The sequence below is a fragment of the Enoplosus armatus genome, chromosome 11 (genome assembly GCF_043641665.1).
Source record: "Enoplosus armatus isolate fEnoArm2 chromosome 11, fEnoArm2.hap1, whole genome shotgun sequence".
In the NCBI taxonomy this organism is placed as follows: domain Eukaryota; kingdom Metazoa; phylum Chordata; class Actinopteri; order Centrarchiformes; family Enoplosidae; genus Enoplosus; species Enoplosus armatus.
In genome coordinates this window covers 21,735,420-21,761,821 of record NC_092190.1, presented here as the reverse complement: position 1 = coordinate 21,761,821, position 26,402 = coordinate 21,735,420, and the positions used below count along the sequence as shown (strand labels likewise).

Genomic DNA, 26,402 nt, shown 5'->3' with positions numbered 1-26,402 from the left:
TCGCTAATGTTAGCATGTCCAGCTGGTTGGTTACCTGGAGTAGTAACCTGGCATTACCTCCAACGCCAATAGGCAGCCCATATAGTCATAGCTAACTACAACTACACTACATTATGTTAGAAAAGCCCTGTTCAGGACTGACAGTTTGTTGCATCATTACACGGCGGTGAATTAGCATGATGTCATGTATATAGCCTAAGGACGCTACCACATTAAGAAAAGAAAGAATTATCAACAGTCGTAAATCATATATGTAATAACGTTCCCTCTTCTCGGTCAGTATAAAAACATGTAACCATGTTCATTGTGACTTCTTCCTCAGCTGTTCAACCTCAGTGAGAAGCGTTATGACATCAGCCAACTTAATCCAAAGGTAAACCTGACAGCTTGATTCATCTTCTCCTCTCCTCTCCCATGTATTGGATGACCATCAGTCTGACTGACAACCTCCCCCCTCTCTCAGGTGTTGGACTTTGGCTGGCCTGACCACCATGCTCCAGCCCTGGACAAAATCTGCAGCATTTGCAAGGCCATGGACACCTGGCTGAGTGCGGACAGCCACAACGTGGTGGTCATACACAACAAGGTGAGGCTAACAGACGAGAGAGTATCTCCAGACAGTAGAGGGTGCTCTCTCTCAGGCTCTTCTCAGGACCCCCACCTCCTCTGAGGCTGCAGCTGTTTCTTGTGTGTTTGTGTCTGCGATGACGTTCTCCTCGAGTGAAACACTGACATTCAGGGTGGAGCGTGTCTCTGTGTGTGCTTGTTTTGGGTTGGGTTGTGCTGGACGAGGGTTAGGAAAACACAAATTAGGGGTGTTGAGCCTCTGCAACAAGGGGGTTAAGGCACGCCACTCATCATGGCTACTTAGGTTTATTTACCCTTTTACTCTTAACAATACTATAAAAGCTGAATTGACCAATATTTTCCTGTTGTTGCCTAAACTTACTTGCATCACATTATACTCTTGTGGCAAACCACACTCATCTGGCTCCCAAGTATGCCGAAACAAACCATAAAAAGTACATCCAAATGCAACTACTAGGCCGGCGTCCCGAATGTAATACCTAATCATTTTCACGTTAACCCCACTGTGTTTCCCATTGTGTTTTGCAACATAAGAATTAGCCATGGGATCCTAAAGCTCTGTGCCTCGTTCCAAGAAGTTCCCACGGGGAGGTTACAAACAAGTCTGCTGCCATAACAACTGGTGTTATTTTACTGCGAGTTGAGTAACGTCGGTGATGAGCGTGTGGGCTTGGAAGTTGTGGTGGTCACTAAGGAAGCAGGCCGCGTTGGGTTTCCACATATCAACAAATCATTTCCATTGGGCCCCCACGCTGTTTAAGTGGCCACAGTATTTATAATGTGGAACACACTTATCCTCCACAGTCGTCCTTGTTTTAAAGATGGATAGATGTGTAAAATGAATGCAATCCTGTTGCCATAGTAACATGTGCATGCCTAGCCTATATTTTATTTTGCTTTATAAAAAACAGTTATAGTCACATATGTAATTGAACTGTTCATGATCTAAATATATATTACTACTGTAAGCAAATCTTTATGGTTCTTAAGGAGGTCTGTAAAGTCTGCAAAAATGATGTCATGTGGAGCCTGGGCTTGGAGACTGTACCCGTATAACAAAAAGCCAGAGTTATAAACTGGGTGAATGAAAGATTTGGGCATTTATTAGGAAGCAGGGGCTTAACAAAAAGATGCTATCAAGTTGCATTATGGGAAATATGGGATCCTGGGTTGATTTTTTTTTTAATCCAAGTCTCTTTTGAGTCCACCAACTTTATGGAAGTACAATACAAAAGTTCTAGACTACCTCTTTAACTGCATCAGACTGCTCAACAGCAGTAAACGTTAGTAACATTGATTTAGTTCATTTATAGTGAGAAGTCAGTGTTTTAAAGTCTGTTCTCGAGTGATTGCAGGTTCTAATTTTGTGTTTTTTGAGTTTTGCTGGTGAGGCTACTTAGGTTTACATTTGGATCTCAACCCTTTTTTTTGGAAGATAAAATCTGTAGTTGACTCTGGCTTGATTGATGTCTTTTCAGGGCAACCGAGGCAGAACTGGAGTGGTGGTGGCAGCCTACATGCATTACAGCAACATCTCTGCCAGGTAGGCCTACAATCCGACCTACACCTGCAGCTCCCTTTGAGAGAGAGGAAAGAAAGTTAGACAGAAGAGGAGAGGGGGGAAGAGGAATCTTTAATTTTCTGGAAATAGTAAAATAGAGGTGGAGGGAATGTTGGAGGAAAAACTAGATAAACCAGCATCGTTCATCACAAGACTGAAGCCCGCATCTGAGGAACCGACCAAGATGAACAGAAGGAGAAGGAGGAGGGGTGCAACGCGAGACTGGAGAACAACACTTGTATTTGGAGAAATCCAAGGAAACATGTTTGATATAATAATTATGAGCAGAAAGCAGTGAGTTGACCTGAATCGTCACTGGATCATGAGACTCAAATTAATAGGGGCCCGCTTTTTCTTGATTTTTTATTTGATTCGTTTTTAGATATGCCAAAATAGAATGACGTCCTGTGACGAAAACCAAGGAGATGTAAGCTGTTAAACAATCAGAGGAGCGCATGACTCTGTTGTTTGCGAAAGAACACTGATGCACTGGAAAAAACGTTTTACACGCTCTCTTCCCTGTGAAAGTATTAGGTTTCTCTGTAATCTCATTATCCCACAAGTCAGTTATAGCTGGCGTCAAGTGAAACTTGTCAACTTAAGGAGCAGCAAAACACATGAACACACTGTGACACTTGCTGTATGGGAATGTACTGTGGATTTTACATAACAAACACTGCATTAAGATGTTTTACTGTGTGCTGTGTCATGGAGTTTATGCAAAACCTTTAGACATGCGCTGTATACACTTGGCTAACATTGCATGACATGTTAGGAAATGTTCTGAATGTCTACATTGAGGTTTAAAAATACATTACATGCATCATTTATATCTCTGATGATCTAGTGAGAAATGACTGTGTGTGTTATTTGTACCAGGTGCATCCTGTCTCATTCATCCTATGCTTACTGTTGTGTTGACACCAGTGTGTGGTGAGATGTCTGACATTAAGAATGCAGAAGGATTTGCGTTAAACGTGCAGGCGCATTAAAACCGTTATAACCATTTGGTTATGTGGTGTGCTGACTTTTCAGACGTCTAACTTGGCAGGACCAAGTTTACTGTGACTGTTTTTCCTTTTTCCTCTGATGATTAACAAGCTGCATAACTCTGACAAGGCTGCACACACACCGTATTATGTACTTGGAATATTTTACATATTCATTGCATGTATATTGGAGTGGAAATCAAAGTGCTTTAAAAGAAAATTAACCACATGTGTGCTGAGCAAACTTTTTCTTTGCAATGCAGTGCTGACCAGGCTCTGGACAGGTTTGCCATGAAGCGCTTCTATGAAGACAAAGTGCTTCCTGTGGGCCAGCCATCTCAGAAAAGGTCAGTCGTCCCTCGTTTGTTGTTTATAGTAAGAGTTTGACCCCAAAGTGAACTGTCCCACAAAGACATCTTTGTCTCTCTATGAACCGAAAACATTTAAAGCTGCATTCATTGATTTTAATGGCCACCTAGGGGCCTCAGAACAAGCTGAAAACACAACATTGACACATTATCACCTTATAATGTTGATATGTCTAACTTGTTAGCAAACAGTTGCTTATTTACGCATGCAGTAAAAAAGTTTCAGTCTCAGTTTATTTCATTTATATAGCACTTTAAAAAGCAAACAGGTTTAACTATGCCTCACAAAGACAGACATCTATATATATATATATATAAAAACATAAAGGCATATATGTGCGTAACAGATGTTGTGGAAACGAAGCCAAGTTCAACACAATGTTGCCTCTTAAAAGCATCAGAAGGGGACCTCGCAGCACGTTCATGTCGTCCTTTCCTCTGCCTTGCTCAGGTATGTGGAGTACTTCAGCGGCTTGCTCTCCGGACACATCAAGATCAACAACAAACCCCTGTTCCTTCACCATGTCATCATGCACGGCATCCCCAACTTCGAATCGAAAGGAGGCGAGTGTCGCGCACAGATACGCGCTCACACATAAGCATTTTCAGACGCTGAATTTAGTTTTTAACAACCTTTTCAAAATGGTGTTCCAGGTTGTCGTCCTTTTCTCAAAATCTACCAGGCCATGCAGCCCGTGTACACATCTGGGATCTAGTAAGTCTTAAAACATACTCACACTCAAATGCTTTTACAAGATTCCAGGGACAGCAAGCTCGTAATAGCTCAATAATAAAAATCCTGATTTTTCTTTATAGCCTCTCCCTTAACTCCCCTGCCCCCCAACAATACACACACATCATCCCTCTTGCCAGTTTACTCTCAGTGCTTGCCTCACATTATTGTATTTAGCTAGCCTCCCCAGCTACAAGCTCTTGTTTCCTTACTTTAGATCCCTTCTAGTGTTATTTGTGACTGGAGAGCCAATGAAACAGGCAGACAGGCATCTGTGTGGACGCCTGCAGGGTTTTCTGCCAGAGGATCCTGCTGGTTCCCAGGGCCAGACAGGAAATAATGGATTCTATGGCTTTCTGTTGTTGTTTTGGGAAGAGGGGAGCTTAGAGGAGGGGATAGGAGGGGAGAGCTGCGCTGCCCTCAGATGAGTGAGGCAGGCACACCACGTTACAGTTTAATTTTAACACACACTCAGATTACTATAGCCGGGTGAACTGTCAAAAACAACATTTTCTGGCCACTTGGGGGCAGCGCAGCAAGCTGTAAACACAGCATTTACATATTATCACCTTTTTAAAGTTGTTATGGCTAATTTCTACGTCCAGCAGACACGTAGGAACATTAGCATAAATGTGGAGTCGAGGCAATGAGGTTAACGAGAGAAGAGTTTCTATGTGGATTTGTTACTACAAGCAACACCTTTTAAATTACACAGTCATTTGATCCATTGTTACTACAAAAATATGTATTAGTGCAGCTTTAAACTCCCTTATCCCTATGTCCTGCCTGTATCCTATTTCCTTTCCCCCCTCATCTAAACTGTGGAGGTGTTATGAAGTGTTTTAAAGTTACTACTGTAAATAGTAAAGCCTGCTGCTGTTTAACTGTGAACTCTACTACGTGTGTATGTCCATTCTCACAATAGCGTCAATACTATAAACACCTTCACAATGTACACAATAACAAGTGTGAAACAATCAGTGCTCATATACTTCCGGACTGTCAACCTCCTTAAAGCCCCAAATCACATTCCTCCCCACTTTCTCTCACATGATGTTTATTAGCACTCTCCACCCTTTGATCCTTCTCTCCCAGTTAGACAATCATGTCGACACTAATACCCAAAATTAGCCCAGCGCTGCACTGCGGTTACGCTCTGCGATGGCCACTGTTAAAGCAAATAAGGGATTGTTAGCAGACGACGTAGATCATGTGCGCGTGGTTATACACAGGCGAGCAACGTGAAAAAAGAAAACGTAAACTGATGCGACGGAGGGATTGTACTGTGATCATGTATACAGCAGGAACGATGAAGGCAGGCTTGATATCTAACACGCTGTGACTGTTTTTCTTACGCAGTAATGTTCAGGGTGACAGCCAGACCAGCATCTGTATTACCATTGAACCTGGTCTTCTTCTGAAAGGGGACATCCTGGTAAGAACGGCACAGACACACTACATTAACAAGTGCCTGATGAGAAATACAGCAAATGAGTGAGATCTTAGCTGAGAGTGTCTTTTTTTGTTATCACATTCTGCGCATTTCAACCAGGAAACTGGAAACTGGAAACCCTGCTGGAGAACATTTTCTTCTTATGTCACTGGGTTAACTCCTCAGAGTGAAGCCAATAACGGAGAACGTTTATTGTCTTACTTTTTCCAATGTGTTACCTTTGCCAGAAAGAAAGGAAAATAAATAGATGTTAATGGGTGATTATCATACAATGCCAAGGAAAACAGCTGCAGAAATGTACGGAGGATGCACAGATTTTATTGTTTATTAGTAAAGAGGGAATCCTGTTGGTTTTTCCAATCTGACGCTGGGTGTACGGACTGAATGCATGTGCTGTAGCAGTTTATAGCGTCTATTCACAGAACAAACGGGGCCATAAAAATCTGGGGGAAGACAGTTGGACTGGGTCCTATGCTTCAGTTTATAGACCCTCATTAGCACACAATATGTTTGCTGGAAACTATGACGTCAAAATGGCAGTGGTACTTCCTTTCCAACAGCGTGTGGGATACGCAGGGTGCTAATTTAACATGATCCATAATCCTTTAAAAATTTAAGCTGTGTGTGTAAAAAAAAAATAAATAAAAATGAAGAAGAAAGATCCTCTATAAAGTAGCACCTGTGAATACCTCTGGCTTATTTTGCATTTAGTTCACGCAGAAGAACTGCACACGTCAGCAAAGTTTCGGCTTCTGCTGTCATTCAGGCCATAATGTTATCCATTAGATGTCCTGGGGGCTCATAATTTCAGTGTGGGGAATATCAAAGGAGCACTTACTGTATGCTTGAGGCCGTTCCGTTCTGGCTCCTCAGAGCTGAGCTCATATCTCATCCTTTATTTAAGACAGACTAATGGATTCTGTTGAATGCATTGTCGGACTGAGCCGTGGCTGCTGATGCTTATTATTATTCAGACGACACAGAGAATGTGAGCTGTGGCCTTATGGCCAAAGGGGAGAGACATTAGTCAGCGTGGAGTGTGCTCCTGCATTTAAAACTGCACTGGTATGTGTTTGTGCTGTGCAGTTGAGTTTTGGATAATATGGCTGCCAAGAAATGACTAATTACTGAATGGTTAAATGAAAAAAAGTTTTATAAACAGGATTTGAATTCTTCAGGTTTTGGTTGTGTTCTTCTCTTCTCATTGGCCAGCGTTAGTCATTTACATTCAGTTTCAAGTTGGCAAAAAGTCAGGAAATTTAAAGGAATAGCAAGAACGCATAATTTGCGTTCTTGCCGAGAGTTAGATGAGGAGATCGATACCACTCTCATGTCTGTCCTGTAAATATGAAGCAGCCAGAGGACAGTTAACTTAGCCAATCATAAGCAGTCGAAACGTCGGAAAACAGCTTGTCTGCCTCTGACCAAAGCTGTGGCTTTACGAGGGGTTATGTGCTGGACTATTTCCTGGCTGGGTGCAGTGCTGCTTTGTACGAATTAAACTAATGAGAGATGGCGTGTTAATTAGTGAGCTGTGGAGGTCCTGATAGGTGGATTTTTTTACCTTTAGACAAAGCCAGTTTTCTTTGTTTGTGCTAAGCTAAGCTAACCGACTGCTGACTGCAGCTTAATATTTAGCGCACAAACATGAGAGTGGCGCGAATCTTTTCATTTAACTCTTGGGGGGGGGCACTTTGGTTAGTTTTAAGCCTTCGCGTGAAAATGGAAATGTGTAAGGACTAAAGGCAACATGGAAGCTTAAAATTAATGTTTTCCTCCAATGTTTTGTTCTCAAATGTGGCTCACCAGCATTGTTTCCCTAATGAACCAGACCCCTCTGTGGGAGGTTCGCCATATCCCAGAAAGCTGCACTGAGCCTCTGGATATTCTGCTTTGCATTCCTCCATCCTTTATGTGCTTGTGTGGATTTGGGAACCTTATATGTTTTGGTCTTAAGTTTGTGGACAGCAAGTCAGCCCCACCTTCCTCAAAATCCTGTTCCAATTTAGTTTTAGCTGCTGCTGAGTCCCTGCAGTTGTAATTTTTGTTGTATTATGATAGAATCTATATAATTACGTCAAAAGAAACCGCTGAAAACTGTCATTGTCAGTGTAGGACGTCAGTTTGTCAGTTCATTTATTCTTTACGGCCGCAGTTTGCGAGCTGCAAGTTGTTGGGGTTGAGGGTAAATATTCCTCCAGTACCAGTAAACATGATGAGGTCCAGGCTGCCCATCAGGAAACAGCAGGAGGGAGAGGAGATTGTCCTGTGTGCGGTTTTAGTGTTGCTCTTAAAGCTGTTTCTGTTTGGATAATAATGCTTGTGGAGAGGCCATACATTACGAGGGATATATATAAAGGAAAGTCTACAAAATGCCTTTTCTAGCTCTGAGCCAGTGTAGAGAAAGACCTCGCACTGAATCAAGCTGCCCCGTCATTTCATATTGTGTTCATTTGATATTCTGTGCATCAGCATCGAAGCCATATTCGGCTCAGCTGTAGAAGTGAATTTGCACTTTATTTTGTTCTTATCAGAACTGACACAGTGTGTAAATAAGCCACATCCTGAAACGCTTATTTAATTGATATTCAGTGTACCTGTGGTGCTAAAAAGGAGCCTGGCCAACTGCAGTCCGTCCCTGTTGAGTTCTGTTGGCTCTGCCTGTTGCAGCGCTGCTGCTGCACAGTTTTGTTTAAAATTTCTTCTGATGGTTTTCACCCTCCAGCTCAAGTGCTACCACAAGCGCTACCGGAGCCCGTGCCGAGACGTGATATTCCGGGTGCAGTTTCACACCTGCGCCGTTCACGACCTGGGGATTGTCTTCGGGAAAGACGAGCTGGATGAGACGTTCAAAGGTAAGACATTGGGGATAAAGTCCTCAGAATGACAATCAGTGTGCAAACAATCATTTTTCTAGATACTGTGAGTAGCTAATAGGTTGAAAGCATTGCTTTGTAATCTGTTTCTTGTGTCTTTTCGTTGCTGTAATGAGACAGTAATGATTTTGCTGTAAACAAATGACTTCTTTATTTCCTGTGTGCAGATGACAGGTTTCCAGAATATGGCAAAGTGGAGTTTATTTTCTCCTTTGGACCAGAGAAAATGCATGGTAAGAATCAATATGGGCTCTTTCATCGGCAATGTTTTCCACACGTTGTATTTCACCTTCATATTTTATTTTTAGGGCATTTTTTCCTTTAATTAACTGTATATAGAAGAGATGCAGACAGGAAATGTGGGGGGAGAGAGGGGGGGGCAAAGGCAGATTTGAACCAGGCGTGTTGCCACACACCGTCATGTCTCTAATTTTATGTTTTGTTGCAAAAGTTTGTTATTGTTTATTCAATGGCCAAACATGCTCAAAACTCTCACTCAGATCTGTTATAAATCAAATAAAGGGAATAATTAGATCTCTGGAATGAAAGCAGAACATGATAGACTCTCTCTGTGTTTTGTTATTGTTTCTTATGATTTAAAGACATTCACGTTTTCTGCTCTGTCTCTTTGCACTTCTGGTCAAGGTGTGGACCACCTGGAAAACGGGCCGAGCGTCTCGGTTGACTACAACACACAAGACTCTCTGATCCGCTGGGACTCTTATGAAAACTTCAATCAGAGTTGTGAGGACACCGCGGACGGTAAGGACAGTGGGATTGTAGATTATCTGTATTTCGGATTGTATATTCAGATTCTGTCCTGCATACTTCACGGAGGACAGCTTGGGGGACACGCACTGCCAGAGCTGAGCGCAAACATATAAAGATGTCGACACTACTAATAGCAGTGTTAGATGTAATATCTGTATTTATGAAGGAGATTGATTGGGTCGTGACTTTTTGACCTGGTTGCACATACAAGTCAATTCCAAACAAATAGATATATAGTATCTGTGTATCTATCAGACACAGACACAAACCCACACTAAGACCCCCCACCCCTCCTTGTGTGTTGTAAAGTTAACAAGGTGTTAATTACACTCTTTACAGCCATGGCCTTTTTGGCCACTCTAAGCTAATATGCAGTGATTTCCCCACAACTTGTGTTTCTGACTTGTTTTAAGTACGTAAATGATCACGTTCATGTAACAAGCCACTTCATGTAAGTGACTGGTAATGTGTCCCATTAGTGCATTGAGCAAACACACCTCAGTAGGAGTCAATGTCCTGCAGCAGACTGCACTAGTTGTCTTCATCAGCTGTGTGCGGATCAGAGAGTGGACCGTGTCTTGAACTTCTAGGTGAAAAGTCACTTTACATTAATGTTATGTGGTCTGTACGTGTGACTGGAAATTCGTTTCATGTGGTTGAGAGGATGTTCGGATTCTGTTTTAGTTTCTGTCTTTCTTTCTCGCTCACACAAACACACAAACACACAAACACACACACACAAACCGCATGTAACCAAGCTGACCTCTGCAACAAGGCTGTGTTTGTGTTTCTGCGTGACACAGAGGAAAGATTCAACCCGCGTCCTAATGGAGTTTAAAGACTTTCTCACACTTCGGTCTCTTTAAAACTCCCACGCGACAGGGTCAAACTGAAGTCACATTGAAGTTGGAATGTTTTATGAGACAAGACACCGGGAAGCAGTCGTGTATACAGATAGAAATGCTTCATTATACAGTGTTGTTTCGTTACTTTAATGAATCACAAAGTTGCTCCCACACTTAAAGCATCATATCTCCATAGGAGAAGAAACTGTATGTAAATCAGAGTGTTTTGCCTCATCCAAGTTTAAAAACATCACCCCAAATCAGCATTACGAGGTTTTTCATGCTGTCCTACAGTAGTTGTAAATAGTAAATCTCGTTTTGAAAGGGAGGCGAGGCACTGGTACCGCTGAATTCATTTGTGGTGAAATTATGACCGCAGACAAGCCAAAGGCCCGGTGGGACCCGAGCGCAGTGCGAGACATTCCTGGGTTCAGCCACAGGCATGGACAGAGCCTTCCTGTCGAGGGAGCGGTGGTCACTCTGTGACCAAAGTGCTTCTTTCTCTGCCACCCAAAAAAGGAAGCAATGCTACGCCCAGAGCGATAGCAGCCAGCCTGTTGTTTTCGCTTCTCTGGAATATCTTCCCTCCTGATATCTATTGTTAATGGTCTTTAAAAGAGGAATTTGTTATGTGGGAAACATATTATGATCATTACTTACTGAATGATACAGTAATACATAATCAGTACATTTTCTCTATGATCCAACACTGATCTTGCAGTCCAGCATATCAGCTCATGCAGAGGTTAAGTTCTCATCCAGCACCTGCAAAGACCTTTAGTGGCAGTTTAGCTCCTGCTTATCTGAGTGATGCAACAAGCACAACTGAGTTTGCAGGACGTCCTTATTGGAATACAGTGGTGGAAGAAGTATTCAGATGCTTTACTTAAGTAAAAATAGCAATACCACAATATAAAATACTACAAAAATATCCTTATTATTATTATTATCATCGAAATGTACTTAAAGTATCAAAAGTAAAAGTACTCATGATGAAGAATGGCCCCAGGCAGTGTTAAAATGTAGCTGGTCAAAGTAGAACTACTTGAACTACTTGTAGTGTTAAATCAATAATAATGCATCATATTTGATGAAGTCTTAATTAGTAACATATACAGTATCTATATATTATATATCTCAAATAAATGTGGATGTAGTAGTACAAAGTACAATACTTCTCTTTGAAATGTAGTGAGGTGGAAGTATAAGGGAGCAGATAATGGAAATTCAAAACTGTACTTAGTTACAGTACTTTAGTAAGTGTACTTAGTTACGTTCCACCACTGTCGGTCTGTCAGCGATCTCCACAGTTAACAAATTGGCAACAACAACACAGGTACACGTGAGGAGCTGATGTCAACAGTACAGACACTGTTCACTGTTCAGGAACTAACGGATCATGTTTTAGTGTTGCAAAGTTATTATATTTTAGAGCATTGCTCATGACCAGTGTCTGCAAGTTAAAGGACAATTCACAAAGTGACAAGGCGCTCGCTCATTGGTCTCCCAGACAGCCAAAGGTCAGAGGCTACTTGGCCACCTTCTATCACTGCCCATAAAGTGTCCACCCCACGCTCGGCGGCAGCTTGAAATAGGCCTCGCTGAAATAGAATAGGTGTTAGTCTCCTCTCATTCTGTTTCAGTGGAGGTGAGGTGTGTGTGTGTGTGTGTGTGTGTGTGTGGCCTGGTCCAAAAATCTGTCATCTGATGATGATACTGTGGTCAAGGCTTAATTTGACTTTAATAGCATCACACACACACACACACACACACACACACACAATTGCAGATTTAGGCTTGAACAGAAACGCTTGATAAACGTAAGCAAAAATGCACACAAACGCACACAATCACAAGCTCTTATTGAGCTACTTTAGACTTGGACTTCTCGATAAGACTTCAAACGCGTCCCATAAATAGTCCTTTGTGTCATGCCTTTATTCAGTCAGCACAGCCAGACTGATACACTCTGCATTTTAAATGGGCTCGGCTTGCAAATGGCATTTAAAGAAACAGTTAGAAACGGTTCCCCCTCGCAGAAACAAAAGAGAAAGGGTTTCCAGGAAACTGGACTGTTTCCACTGTCATTTGGCTTCACACTTGTTAGCGCTGAAAAGGCAATCAACTCCACTGAAGGAGTGGCTTTTAGAGACGAGAGGGAAAACAGGGGAGGATATATGTTAGTCAGAAAGTATTGTTGTTGTTTGGATTGCAGCTGCTTTTCTGAGGAAAACTCACACTACTCACAACAAGTGTTTTTGCCCTCTTTGCTTATCAAGGCATCGCTTAAAGCTTAAAATTATAGGGCCAGTGTTTTGTTGGGATCAACATTGAGTAAGTGTTGTCTATGTGGTTGTTGGTTTCCAAAGATTGATGTCGACTTTCATTGTGTTTGCACCGTAAAAACAGCTACAGCTGCTGCGGGTGAGTCTCAGCACAGGGATTCTTGTCGTGCCTGCACCTTGCATAAACTCAACAAGACAAAATCCAAAAAAACACACTTACACAGTCCACCTACGCAGACGCCACCGTGACTTTACACACAGTTTCAGTTATCAAAGAAAGGGCACATCTCTAATGATCCCATCCTCATTTTGTTAGTTGTTTGTGAGAAGATAAGGTACGATCCAAGAAGTCCTGTTTGAGAAACACAAGATGCATCAGATTCAAAAATACTTTAAAATGGTTCATAACGCTAGAAGACCTCTGATATCCAATGACTCTGTGATTCCAAGGTAAACAACAGAATAACGTCATGCACTTCACAAAGTAATATCCCAGGAATGTGGACTTGCATGTTGATGTTGGGTGGCGCTGCGGCACAAATGTTCAATTTAGTATTATTATTATACTGAAAGTAGCCTAACTGAGGACATGACCGAAGACCAGCGAGGACATTGGTCGTCAACATAAGAAAATTCATAGATTCATGGCAAACTAAAGTGAAAACCAAAAGGAGCATAATGTTAGTTCAGGTAGAGCAGTTGAAGTTGCACTGGGCTTAGCATTAGCTGATTGGTATCAGCTGCTTCATTCATGCTTCACAATCACTGCATCACGTTTGGCTGTTTGGCCACCAGCTGACTAGTAACGTCATCAAATGTATTATTTATGATTATTTATCGTGTTTTTGTTTACCACTCAGTCCCAGTGATTGACTCAGCTGGCCAAACCACTGCATTTCTGAAATATTGGGATGAGAGGGGAGAGATGAGGGAGAAACAACAAACATTATGGAGACATATTTCACAAGACAGAGAGACAAAAATATGAGAGAGATACTTTTATTTCATTGTCATTGTTGGCTAAAATTCCCAGGCAGCAAATAGTTAGCAGTAATAGGTAAGTGTTCAGTTTACCTCAAATTTTTCAAATATGTTCATATAATGAATAACTCAAAGCTATATCAGCAGTAAACCCTCTACATTTTGTCATTTGGTCCAAACCTTGGCCATGTTCACAGTCTTAAACTGGCTTCTAATTCGACTTTACCTCTCTCCTCTAAGAGATCCTCGGTCCCCCCAGGATCTCTCTCTCCTCTGAGGAGTCGGAGGAGTTAAAGGCAGACTCCTCCGCTCGACTGTGAAGCTCTTTTGTGCACACATTCACGGGAGGAGGAGTGACGGAGAATGTCAGTGTGGGTTTGTGCATGCTGCTGCTCAGCACAGACAGACGCTTTTACATGGTGAACTTGTGTCCAGCATTTCTTCAATTCCCCTCCAGCGTGAGGCAGGTGACGCTTTGATAGCTGGTGAAGAGTTTGTCCTCCGCTCTTTATAACGCCGGAGAGAAACGTTGTCACAAATTCAGCAGCTGACATCTTGAACAACATGTGAGTAGCATGCTCAGTACTGTAGATGTGGAGGTTCGCAGTGAACCAGAAACTTGCTTTTCACTTAATCTGAAAATGTGCTCAACTACTTATTGACATCAGGTTGTCTATTATCCAAACACTTGGCCACGTTGTGTTTGATATGTTAATCTCTTTTTACTGTTTCAAGCACACTCACATGGAAAGTTATCCTTTGAGGTTTAATCTTTTACAAATGCTTTTATCCAGTACTGGTGAAAAGTTGAGGCACCCTGCAGGCATATATGGCAGTCTGTTTGTTTTTTAGTGGCTTAAAGGATGATTGAGATTTATTCAAACTTGGCTCTATTTTTTTACTGCCATCGGGAATAATATCATTGTACTTACTTAGGTTCATTGCTGAGATAATGGTCATACAGGTGTTAGATAAACCTCCAGGTTAACCAAACTTATTTGGAAGAAAAAATGGATGCAAACTGTAAAAGCATTCCCCAAACTGTCAGAGTATGCAGACCGACTTCCTGGTTCAACTGTGGTCAACGTTGTTGTAGAAGAAGTGATCTCAGAACGTTTTTATTATCGGAATAATGGCCAAAATGACAAAAGTAAGACCCAGGCTGTAATATATCGATATCAAACTGTACATGAAGTGCGTCCATAGGTAAGTTTTCAGGCACTGTAGCACATTCTAGAAACAAGATGAGTCAAGTCTCTTTGATTTCTCCATGTAAGCTTATTTTCTGATGCCATTAAGTTACTCTTTATCCAAGGTCCAATAAGCATTTCCCTGTGTCGAGAAGAGACAGCCCAGGTGTGTGTGTGTGTGTGTGTGTGTGTGTGTGTTGTTTTGCTCTCTCTCACCAGGAGGTCAGTGCCTCCTCTTTGATCCCATACACATTAGACAGAGGGAGATGTTCCCTTCCCCACAGCCTTAACTTATCCAACAGCCGGGACGAGTCGGCCATGCCTGCCCTGTTGGGCACGCACTGTTTGTTGCAGCATTCTTGTAGCGATAGAGTGGGGTTCAAATGAGTCAAATTTAAGTCTGTATTTGTATTGCCTGCTGAGCTACAGACAGGGGTGGGGTTGGGGGGGAGTTACATAATCTTGGTGGAGATAGAAGTTGATGCAACAGAATGATATCACCGCTGCGGATGTTTTCACCCAACGGATGACTGCGATTCAAATGGTTCGTTGGCCCGAGAGGAGTTCAAGAACCAGGTGAGCAGTAAATCACCACAGACAACGGTGAAATATAGCCATTACTAATTCTAAACGAATGCACTGTTTTATAGATTTTCCTAAACTTGACACATCACAGTTGCCAATACTGAATGATTCCTGTTCATTAAGCATTTGACATTGACTGAATCTGCTTCACCTGGTTCTTCAGCTTCTCTCAGCTCAACATAATTATCTAAATTCCCCAACCCAAATGTTGCCATCATACGCTCTCATGTCTTTTCTTGTCCTTGTAGGATTTAATAGTGCTCAAATGGTAATAATGATCTGATACTTGAATTGATGTGGTAGGAAAACTCTTTTGATCAACCCTCCACAACAAGGAGGTCAGCGAGTGTTGTTATGGTGGCCATACTGTTCCAGATGAGTCGTTTCATGATTAAATGAAGATGAGATTAACTTGTGCATGTCTACATGAATTGATTTGAGCGTGAATGTCAGTCTCTGAACAGCAGCTGTCCACTTCTCGAGACATCGCCTGAATATTCTCGCATCTGACACTTAGCCGACTCTGACAGCCGTCCCCACGCTGCTAAAAGCCTAGTTGCTCCATACGAATGTGAGCTCATCAAAGCATAGACACTGTCAGGCCGTGGCGTTTCTCCAAGAAGATGCAGAGGTGAAACGTCTGGTCCTTTGTGTTGGCAACAGGCTTCCACGCTATCAATCCCGCAGTCTGGTCTGAGGCTTTGGACGGATTAGACTGCTTTGACTCCAAACTTTGCACAGTTCCGATTGCATAACAGCCAAGACAGAAAAATAAAGGCCTTCTAAGAAAGACTGCATTGGACACAAAGAGAGAACAAGTGCCTTGTGTTGTGGAGTGTCCCCGATTGGACCCTGGCTGCGGGGGCACAGGGACAGGGGTTTCTGCTAGGCGACAGCCTCGGAGTGTTTGTGTGATACACCGAATATATTAGCAGCGTGTCAGACAGAGGCTATTTAGTTTCGGATATAACAATCCTTAAAAAGCTGTATTTCAGGAAAATAGAATTGTAATTTTGTACTATAGCGTGAGTAAAGATCCTTGCAGGACATGGCTAATCCTGGGGGAGAGCGTGCTAGTTATCTGCCGTCCGTCCATAATGTGAGGGAATGAATGAGAAGTCTGTTATCTCCTCTTGGATACAGCCTTATTCCAGCTGTTGGCTCGACATTCTCCCTCCCTCTTTCTTTTTCTCCAGCCGTCTTTACACAGCTGATCTGCACAGCCGGGGCATAATTAATCATCATCACTTTCTGCAAGCTCTTCTCACAAGATCTGCTCTTCATCCGGTTTTTATCCAGTATTGATGTCTTTGCACTGTAGGAGGAGGAGGACCCACAGAAATCACTTTATCTTGGATCACAGTGAACTTTTTCTCATAGGTGATATCTTACTAAACTAGGACATCAGTTTATATACATATATACTGTATATTATAAGTTACATTCAACATGATTCAGTTTGTAAGCCTAACTTTGCTAGCTTAACTGCTGTTTTGCAGTCACCCCAAATTTCCAGCTGACAGTCAAACATGGTGATGGAAAGCTTGTTGCTTGATGTAAGATGGCTTTGCATAGACACTTATCCAGCAACCGGTCCCCCTAACCCTTTTCCTTAATCTGTTTGTTGCTCTGTGTAGACACAAGGAGTCAAGTAAAAGCAAGGACAGGAAAACAAGTAGAGACACCAAGACCAAGAGTTGAACTTTCTTTATTAGGCACTGCTGTCTTGTAACGGGTGTGTTATTGGCCCCGGGCATCCTTCTGCATGGGTCACTTAGCTTACTAAATAGACCCCTCCTGAGCCAAGGGGTGGATGGACACGGCAGATGAACTTTACAAGGAAAAAGGGACTATGTTTTCAGCATGAACTCAAACGCTTTCATTTTGGCTCTATTGGGAACACTGGGCTCTCCTCCCTTGTTATTATCTTTCTTTTTAAAGAGACTTCTATTCATGCACCGGCCTTTCCTGGTCTTTGTCGTAACGCTGTTCTTCACTTCACAAGAAGCTCTGCTTGAAAACGCAGGGTTATACGAGCCATTATACTGCCAGTAACATCAAGGAACAAAGTCAGTTTTTCTCAGTTGTGCACCTTCATCAGTTGGTTAAGGATTCCTCCGGAGCTGATGGTGCCACAGGGTCAAACCACTGCCCAGATTCAGCCCCTGATAGTGGTACCTCAGGTTTACTCATGTGTTCCCACCAACACAAAGCCAGGAAGGGAGAGAGCCGGGGAGGTGTCATGCCCCTGTCACTAGTGCCTCCTACTGGTTGTTCAGGGCAGAGTGGATAGGATTGGGATGTAAAGAGATAGCGATAACCATGGCGAGTGTTACACCATCCTGGTCATTCTTTCAGTCCTTGCTGGTAGGTGCAAAGAATTGGCTGGTGAGCCAATGTATAGACCAACAGGGATTGAACACCATCTAAACAAGGCCAGAGAAATACCTCTTTGATTGGGACAATGAAGTCCTTTTTTACCCATGTGCTCTGCTCGTCCTCTCTCTCTATTTATATCTGTCTTGCATTTTAAAAAGTAAAAGAAGTCATATGGGACACTGGAAAATTCTATATCCCAATAATCACAAAGTTTTTTGTCGCCTCAGGGTACTCAAAACACTCCTGACAGTCTAACCCACTGTAAAGAATCATATTGATACAGCTCTAATACCAGGAAGTATCTGGTCAGGAGCAAGACCAGTTTGTGTCTGAAGCGTTTACCAGGATGTTGATTAGCACAAGAGCTGACGAGAGCTGCCTTGAGGAGGATCTGGATAAACTATCAAGGCTTCAGGCAAAATGAAGTGGTTCTGTCTTTGTAGTCTTTCCAGACTTCCAGCTTCTCCTCACCTCTAGAACTAGATAGCTACAGCCAGCTCATCAGACGCTCTCCTCATTTGGCCCTCAAGATTTTCCCTATGTAACCCTGCTGCTAACGACCGCTGATGACTTTTCCTGAGACACAACCTCATCCAGAGTGAAACCTAATGCTCTGCATGGATGAACTGTCTGGCTGATATGTGGCACATGGTGTGTGTGTGTTGGTAACGTCTATGCTTTTGTGTTTGTTTTCAGCAGTATTTGTGATAAATGTAGCCCAAGACTTCTGACCAAGACTGGCTGCAGGTTACTGGTGGCAGATTATTCTTTAATCTACCTTGTGTTCAACTTTGAAGCATGGTTTTGGAATAACATACAAATGATACTACCTATAGCAATGCCATGAGGGCAGTTTTGGTCAGTTTGAAGGTGAACAGAACAACCATATTTATAGAGATCAATTTCATTCTCCTGCTTGTTCCAAACAAGCCTCCATTACCTTGTCCTTTATTTCCCCAATCCTAGCGAGTTTGCACTCACACACATTGATTCACACTTATCTTTAATGTATATTTAATGAGCTGCAGGGCATCGAGTTCCTGTACTTACATTTGGCTAAGCGTTTTGGGGCTATGGATGTTGGCAACAACTAAACTGTATTTAAATGTACTGTATATCTTAGTGTGCTTCTGTACTAATGTACCATCATTTGACTGATTACTATATGTGTGTTGTATGTAGATTAGATTATACATCAGTTTTCTCTCATCTTCACAAGTCAGCCAGCTCAGAAGACGTAATCTCTTGTGTAGATCATTTACAAGGCCACAGTATTACTTTAATAGCCGTCCTTGAGCCGTCTCATACAGTAAAGGCGTGCTTTGTTGCCAAATCAATAGTTCAGCCATTAACGTTTACCAAATATGTTACCATGCTATGCTTACTTACTGTTAGACTATTATGTACAGCTACTGAATCTCTTTATTCTCGCTGGCTTCTTGAATGTAAATAAACACAGAGCTTTACTCTCGTTGGGCCATTAGTGGTCGTAGCAGTTGAGGCCTGAGGGGGCGTTCTCAGAAAATGTTTCATCATTGTTTTTATTAATGTCACACTTGTGGCTGGTAGACATGGACCCCCAACTGTTTTGGAATGCCCCCACACACACACACACACATACAAGCACAGAGCAGCACATGGTGTGTTTGTCCATGTAAGCAACAGGGGAAACAAGCTATTTCCGCTGTAAAGGGGGGATCTATTGCCACAGGGGTCAGAGCTCAAAGGTTAAAGATCAAGAGGTCACACAGTTGCACCATCTGGCCCACAGAACCTGAAAATATCTGGCTGTGCATTCCGTCTACAACACTTTTGTAGAGTTCAGTTTTGATCTACGGTGTTGTGCGTCTACAATATTGTTTTTACCTGTGACTGTCTAGACTGGCATACGCGTGAGCGAACAGTCTGAACGACTCATACGGCATCTTGCGATCATGTGTTTTGTTTTAGCTTTCTGACTGTCTGTCTGCTGCCGCTTTCTAAAGCATTTTGTAAGAAACCTAAGTGTTTTTTTTGCCCCTGTCTGATGAAGAGGATGTAGCGACGCAACCAATTGGTCATTCCAGACTCACTCTCCCCCGCTGTTGTATTATCATTTAGGGCCATTGGGGTTGGGATCGCAGACATTCTCCTCTGACTAATGTGCTTTGGATCACAGAGCAAGCATTTACCTCCTGGGGAGTATGTAAAAGCACACCCACGCGCACAAGATGTCACACATACATAGGCCCTTTTTTTCACATGAAGGAACACGTCAAAGGTTATTTGTAGAGGCTTACCCGTGTTCATTTCAATCAAATGAAAACAGCAGCAGACGTAGCACCGCACACAGAAGCAGTCTCAACATAAATAGTCCGCTCGCCATAAAAAGTCTCACAAGTGTAAAGTGACAGATTAGATTTCCTGTAGTACAAATGGGGATTCTGTGGATGGCTCATCAGCCACATCGTTTCTAAAGTGAAGACATGAGCTAGTTAAAGGGATGGCTAAATGGGGCTTTCATTTGATGTAAGAGTGGGACCATAGCACAGCTGGCCTCATCATAGTCATTCCCATCATCCTCATCGTCACTGAAAGAATAGAGTGAGAGGCCAGGGGAAGGATGTGGGGGTAGAAAGAGAGAGGAAGAGAGAAGAGAAGAAAGAGGGTCGGTGTGACAATCTGTGAGTCAAATGAGTGGAAACAGTATCACGCAATCCATCATGTAACTTCCATGGAATCTGCTTGGAATGAGGCTGTAAATAGGAAAACAAATGTATGGAGGCCAAAGTCACAGGTTTGTTGTTATCAGCCAGAATGATGAATGTGGTTGTTGTCAATTTCTCTGGATTGTGGGATGCAATAGCAAAGTGACTGTCCTGCATGCTAATGTGTACAGATGGCTAGGTGATAGGAACTGGACTGAGGTTCTGTGATCTGTGTGTATGTGTGCATGTATTACTGTATATTGCATTTGTAATCCATCTCAGTGAACATCACCTACCTCTGACTTTATCTATCATTATTAGTGTTAACCAGTAAGACAATGAGCCCCTCTTATAGACGAGCAGCCACCCAATATATTCATCGTTCTATTTTTTTTACCCACTTAGCTTTTCTGTTTTCTCTATCTGCCTGCAGCAGGGTGGAGTTTTCTCCCTGCTTCCTAGCTTGGAGTGAGCTCGTTAAATGACTGTTGTTGGACGAAGTAACTCTTTCCATTACATGAGTGTTTTCAACACCAGTGGGCTAAAGGAGGGGCATCTCTGTACAGTATGTGTGCATGGAAAGGACTTATTTCTACAAATGTCTCCAATGTCCATCCAAACACAAGTATTGGAATAAATGTATTTATTTTAGTAAAGCAAAGACCTTTTATTTGTGCAGTGGGGGCTAGTAACAAACGGTCCCTCAAACCAAACCTAAAGAGACTCATGTCATTCTGTCAAACTCTATACTCTGGATTTCAATAGCCCCTTACCCCCCTCCTCCTGCATACACCGTCAAACAGGCTGTTGTGATAGACCTCCCACATGCGCACACACAGCAGGGGCAGCCGTTAGACTAGCGCGAGCCGCTGAGCAGCCAGCAACAGCAGTAGCTGTCCTGATCCGGCCAGACAGCTATTCAGGAGAGGGAGGAGGAGGAGAAGGAACAGTAGCCAAAACAGACTCCTCCAACTCCTGCTGTGATCCCTCATGTCCCACTCCGGGGACTCCTCTGCAGGGCTTTTCCCAGCTGAGATTGGGGACTGTACCGTCGTGCAGCTGCTCACACAGGTAGGGCAACCTCCTCCTGTGGAGGTGTTTCTGCTATTTCCTTTGACAAAGCTTCGACTTACTTTGAGGCAGCTGCTGTAGTGTTGTAGTTCAGGCTTTCAGGTTGTGAAATCAGCTGAGCTGTGTGACGGATCATCCTAATTGCGCAAGTCACATTTGGCTACAGGGCTGGTGATTAAAAAGGTACTGAAATGGAGAAAGTTAGGGGAGCTCTTCTTTCACGACTTATGTCTATGTTTATCGGCCTGACTGATGCATGAAAAGAGCGTGCGCTCATCTGGACAGGAATGCATACACAGCCCCTAACTTGAAACTTAAGCAGTCTCATGAGCTATATAAATGTGTAATGATGACTTGATTTGGAACTTCCTGTCTTAGCAGCTAAATTTTCAAGGGAGACAAAATTGATTTTAGTGGAGAATTCACATTAACAGCTACCAAAAATCTGATTTGCATCATAATTGGTTTACAGTCTGTATTGAATATGGTAATCATGACAGCTACCTTGAGTATTGATATATGAGCTGACTCGACCACAGGTACTGACATTGAAGATACGCAGTCTAAATGGCATACAACAGGCCATTATCAGACCATGCCAGAAGCTACTGTAGCCTCTTTTTCCCGCGTGTGGACCACCAGTGTACAGTATCAATCAAAGTTAACTCATTCACGGATTAATAGTAGAAAACATACAATATGATTTTCTGTGACCAAGAGTCTCCAGATTTGCTTCCACCAGCAGCCTGACGGTGTAGACGCTACAGTGCGCCATTCCCTTGGCAGGTTGCCCCGGGCCAGCCAAGGAGACCTTGCAGTACCCAGCTTGTGTACGCCCACCAAGCTCTATTACAGAGGCCTGTATTCACTGAAGCTGAGATTGAGATATCTATAAGTTACCACGACACAGACGGCTTCTTTATGCAGCTCCTTTCCCAGCTGTAGAATCTGATTTGGTTATCAGGACATGTCTCATCATGGGTTATGAGGTTTCTTGGGAACTTTAATGGACAGTAGAAGAGGAATTATCTGAAAAGGTATTGTTTTTCTCTTTGCCCTCCTGAAGTATGTATAACTACACAAACTATGGTCTAAATGGTGTGGAGGTAGTTGTGAGATTTCTTTTTTCAAACATAACACTTTTGAAGAAAAGACTCATATGTCTGATATCTTTTGATCACTTGAAAATAGTGATAAATCTGTCTGCACTGGTGCACTGTTGGCTTTATAAGAGAATGTGGGTTTATGCACATTTAAGCTTCTGTGTTTACGTGTGTTTCAACCTTTACAGTGTGACTCTCAGTATGCTGAGCTTTTGTTTTGCTTTGGGTTTCCGAGTCCAGGAAAAGCCTCCAGGCCTTCCTTACTCAGTGAGGCTGATTTTCCAGTGATGACTAAATTCTTCCGATTGGGGCACCCTACTTCCTCTTCGCTGGACTTGGGTGTGGCTGTGTGCGAATGTGCATGGGAGTGTATGTACCATATGTGTGCATATGCATTTGTTCAGTTAACACAATCTACATTAGAGCATTCAATCCGAGTTTATGAGTTAAATGGATAGATTGAAAGTCTCTAATGTCCATTCATCCACCTGTTTTCTACATCAGCTTATCCTGTTCACGGTTGAGGACATCATAAGCAAATAAAATCAACAACTGATTCATCTTCTATTATGCCAGTATTCCTCAGGTGACAGATTAATCCAATTGGCTTGAGAAAGTGCAAGGCAGGCTCCTGCGATTTCATCGCTTTTTCCACAGTGCATGCCACAGACCCTGCTCATTTCCTGAAGCTGGTAGAATAGGTGGACATGAGCCAGTGTTTAATTTAACGGCAGCTGTTTTGGCCATGCCCACACAATCTCCCAATACACCATCTCTATGGTAGCTCCTGATGTCTTGATGAATCCCGTGTGAATATATTTAGAGGATTACACTTTTATTACTGTAATGGCAAACATACTATGGCTCTAAAAATACTTGAGCAAGTGAAAATTAAAGGGAAAGCTGAATGGTTGTTGATTTTTGTATTTGGCTTAATCTGATTCTAATGGGCCTCTCTTACTTTTTCTCTTACTTACATTTGTTTTAGAAGTCATCCATACCCAAGGACCCCTGGACGGCAGCCTCTACGCCAAGGTTCGCAAAAAGGAGTCTGTTGAAGGAACGGTCACGGCAAACGGCCTCCCACTCACTGCTGTTGAACATGCCCTGCCTGCGGTTGACCATGCCTTGTCAGTGAGCAGCGACTCAGGAAACTCTACTGCCTCCATCAAAACTGACCGAACTGATGAAGTGGCAGCAGCCCCTCAGGCTTCCACAGTGAGCCAGACACACGGTCCTGTAGGCAAGGAGCTACCCTCAGTCCATCACCACGCCCCGCCTGCACAACAATCAATCAGTCCCCAAGAGAAACAGGAGCTGGAGCAGCTGCTGAGTGGCTTGGAGGGTCCCATGCATCGACAGGGCTACCTGTCCACCCCGACCTCTTCTGTTGGAGGCATGCTTCACCTTGTGCCTGCCCAGGTCCATGTCAATGGGCACAGTAGCATTGACCGTGAGACGGACATTTTAGATGATGAGCTGCCCACCAGTCAAGAGGGCAACAGTGTGGACAGCCTAGGGACATTCTCTTCGACAGATGGTCGGGCTACACCAGCTGATCTTTACTACCAGTCTGAATCACTTATCAATGGGCAGGACCACATGCCCTATCTGGAGCGCAGCATCCCAGAAAAGCCTCTGGAAACTGTCCAGCTACAGGTTGGCATATCTGATGAATCTGTCATTTTGACACAAAGTGATTCAACCCCATCCTCGGGTAATTACATGCCTACCCAGAATGGCAATTTGTACCGCTCTCAGTCATTTGGTGCAGAGACAAATTCTATGCCACAAGCTCCCACCCGCACCACCAGTAGCAGGGATGCCGTCCAGCGTGGTCTCAACGTTTGGCAGCAGTTTGGTGTACCCGAGGAGCCAGTAACTGAAGGCCTCACTTTTAGTCCTCTTCCTTCTGTAGCAGTAATGCCCAGCCACCACAGCCTCCCACAGTTCCCTCATCGCCACAGCGCCTCCCAGCAAGAAATTGAGCAATCTATTGAAACCCTTGATCTCCTCATGTTGGACCTGGAACCAGGCCATTCGCTGGTGCCAAAGTCCCAAAGTGCTCCACCGCGGGAAAACAATGTTGTAGTGACCACCCAGCCGTCCTTCTCCCAGAGCCAAACCAGGCCCTCCTACCAGGCCAATGCCGCCATTCATACCCACTTTTCTGGCCCCATGTCCAGCCTGGCCAGCCATTCATCACCGGCTCAGATGTCACCTGGGAAGCCTAGTACACCAGAGCCTGCACCTGTCCAGGGATCTCTGAGTTACACATCTGAAACGGCTGGAACAAGCCCCTCCTCACATGCCTCCCCCACAGTAGCTGGTCACATCCAGCTCAAGCCCATCAACACCTACCCACCAAGCACATTGTCCCAGTCTGCAGAGGTCCCTGAGCCCCAGAGAAGCCCTAGTGCTTCCTCAGCATCACCCCAGCCAAGAGATAGTGAGCCAGATGAAGTCTTCAACGTTGAAGGTCTGGTGGCCCAAAGAGTGGCTGGTAAGATCTACCATTACGTTATTTGTGACCATTTATGACGTCAGCAACTTTCATAAAAAAATAAATGACCTGTTAACCTGTTACCCAGCAGCATCTACCAATGTATTTATGTGATCTCACAGATTTCTGTAGCCTCCCCACTGATAAAATATTTGCAGAGGGAAAAACCAACCTTAAAATCCAATACTTCCACAGACTGTGCCACTCCTCTCTTACAATTCTTCTCTGTTGGATGGCTGCGGTTTTGTATGTGGCAACCCCTTTCATAATTCTGAGCAAAATGTACATCACAAAAATACATTCGAAGATGCAACCTGCTGCCAGAAAAAAGGTTAGAAATTGTTTTGATTTAATTCACAAGGTATTATGAAGTAACACTATGCCAGACTGCTGAGGTCACAGATGTCACTACCCCACACTAGAAGAAGCAAACCACTCTATTTCATTTTGAAAAGCACGATGAGACTGATACATACATACATACATTATACATACATTATGTCAAGTCATAGTTATGTCACAAGGCTGGTTCATTCTCATTTTACATACAGTTCATGCAATCCCTTTCTCGGGCCTGTGTGGCTCGTCTGGCTTGAAGAGTTGTACTCTGATGTTGGGCTGGCATTGTCATTTTACAGTCCATTTATTGTCTGTAGAGCTCACACTCCAAATTTTCCCATGAGGCTTTGTGCAGAACTGGATCTTGGTTGTAGCCTTCCACTAAAGCTTCTGCCAAGAAGCACACAGACACTACATTTGGATCATTATTTCCAGAGCCAATCTATTATCCTGCAGAGACAACTGTATTAGCCTGTTGTTTAATGATCATTGCTGATGCTAAATTCTAAATTAAATATTTTTAGTATTCATTGCACCAGTTAATCTTTGTTTTTGGGGCAGCAAATGCAGGGTAATGTTGATGCCATCAGCCGTGTACTGTATGTACACCTCTCTTGGAAAATACTGCTCTTTCTTTATCTCATTTCCTGAATGTCACCTCATCAGTCCCCATCACTCAGACTCAAACAGGAAGTGTTCTCTCCAGTCCAGCAGGTTGACTGTCCCCAGATAAGCACATCAGACATCCTGTAGAGCAGCAAGAAATGGAGCAAAGTCAACATAAAGCAGTGAGATAGCTCAGCCCTCAGATTACAAATGCCAGAAAGAGGTTTTCTAGAATCAACAATACGGGTCACTTCACTTTACTGCCATTTAAATGTAGAGCAGTTGTTCACATTACACAATACTAAATGCTAGTTTAACAGCGTTAGGAGTTGGAAATGTAGTGTATTGTTTGTGTGAGGTAAATCAGACCCATGTCGAATTGCGTTCTACTTCCTATATTATAGAAATCGTCCTTTTTTCATGACTTGTTTGAAGACAGTTAAAGCAAAACTGTTTCACTTATGGTTTTCAATGTGGGATTCATAGGTT

The 26,402-nt window shown here is 43.1% G+C and overlaps 1 protein-coding gene across 1 annotated transcript in view; it reads left to right on the top strand.

Moving 5' to 3' along the window:
- Window positions 1-26,402, top strand: part of tns1b (tensin 1b) — a 150,175-nt gene that overhangs the window by 105,044 nt on the left and 18,729 nt on the right. The window contains exons 8-18 of the mRNA XM_070914050.1: window positions 323-373; window positions 464-586; window positions 2,067-2,131; window positions 3,402-3,485; window positions 3,958-4,070; window positions 4,161-4,221; window positions 5,599-5,674; window positions 8,418-8,547; window positions 8,736-8,801; window positions 9,214-9,330; window positions 23,454-24,968. Coding sequence (XP_070770151.1) covers window positions 323-373; window positions 464-586; window positions 2,067-2,131; window positions 3,402-3,485; window positions 3,958-4,070; window positions 4,161-4,221; window positions 5,599-5,674; window positions 8,418-8,547; window positions 8,736-8,801; window positions 9,214-9,330; window positions 23,454-24,968 — 2,401 coding nt within the window. The remainder of the gene's footprint in view (window positions 1-322; window positions 374-463; window positions 587-2,066; window positions 2,132-3,401; window positions 3,486-3,957; window positions 4,071-4,160; window positions 4,222-5,598; window positions 5,675-8,417; window positions 8,548-8,735; window positions 8,802-9,213; window positions 9,331-23,453; window positions 24,969-26,402) is intronic.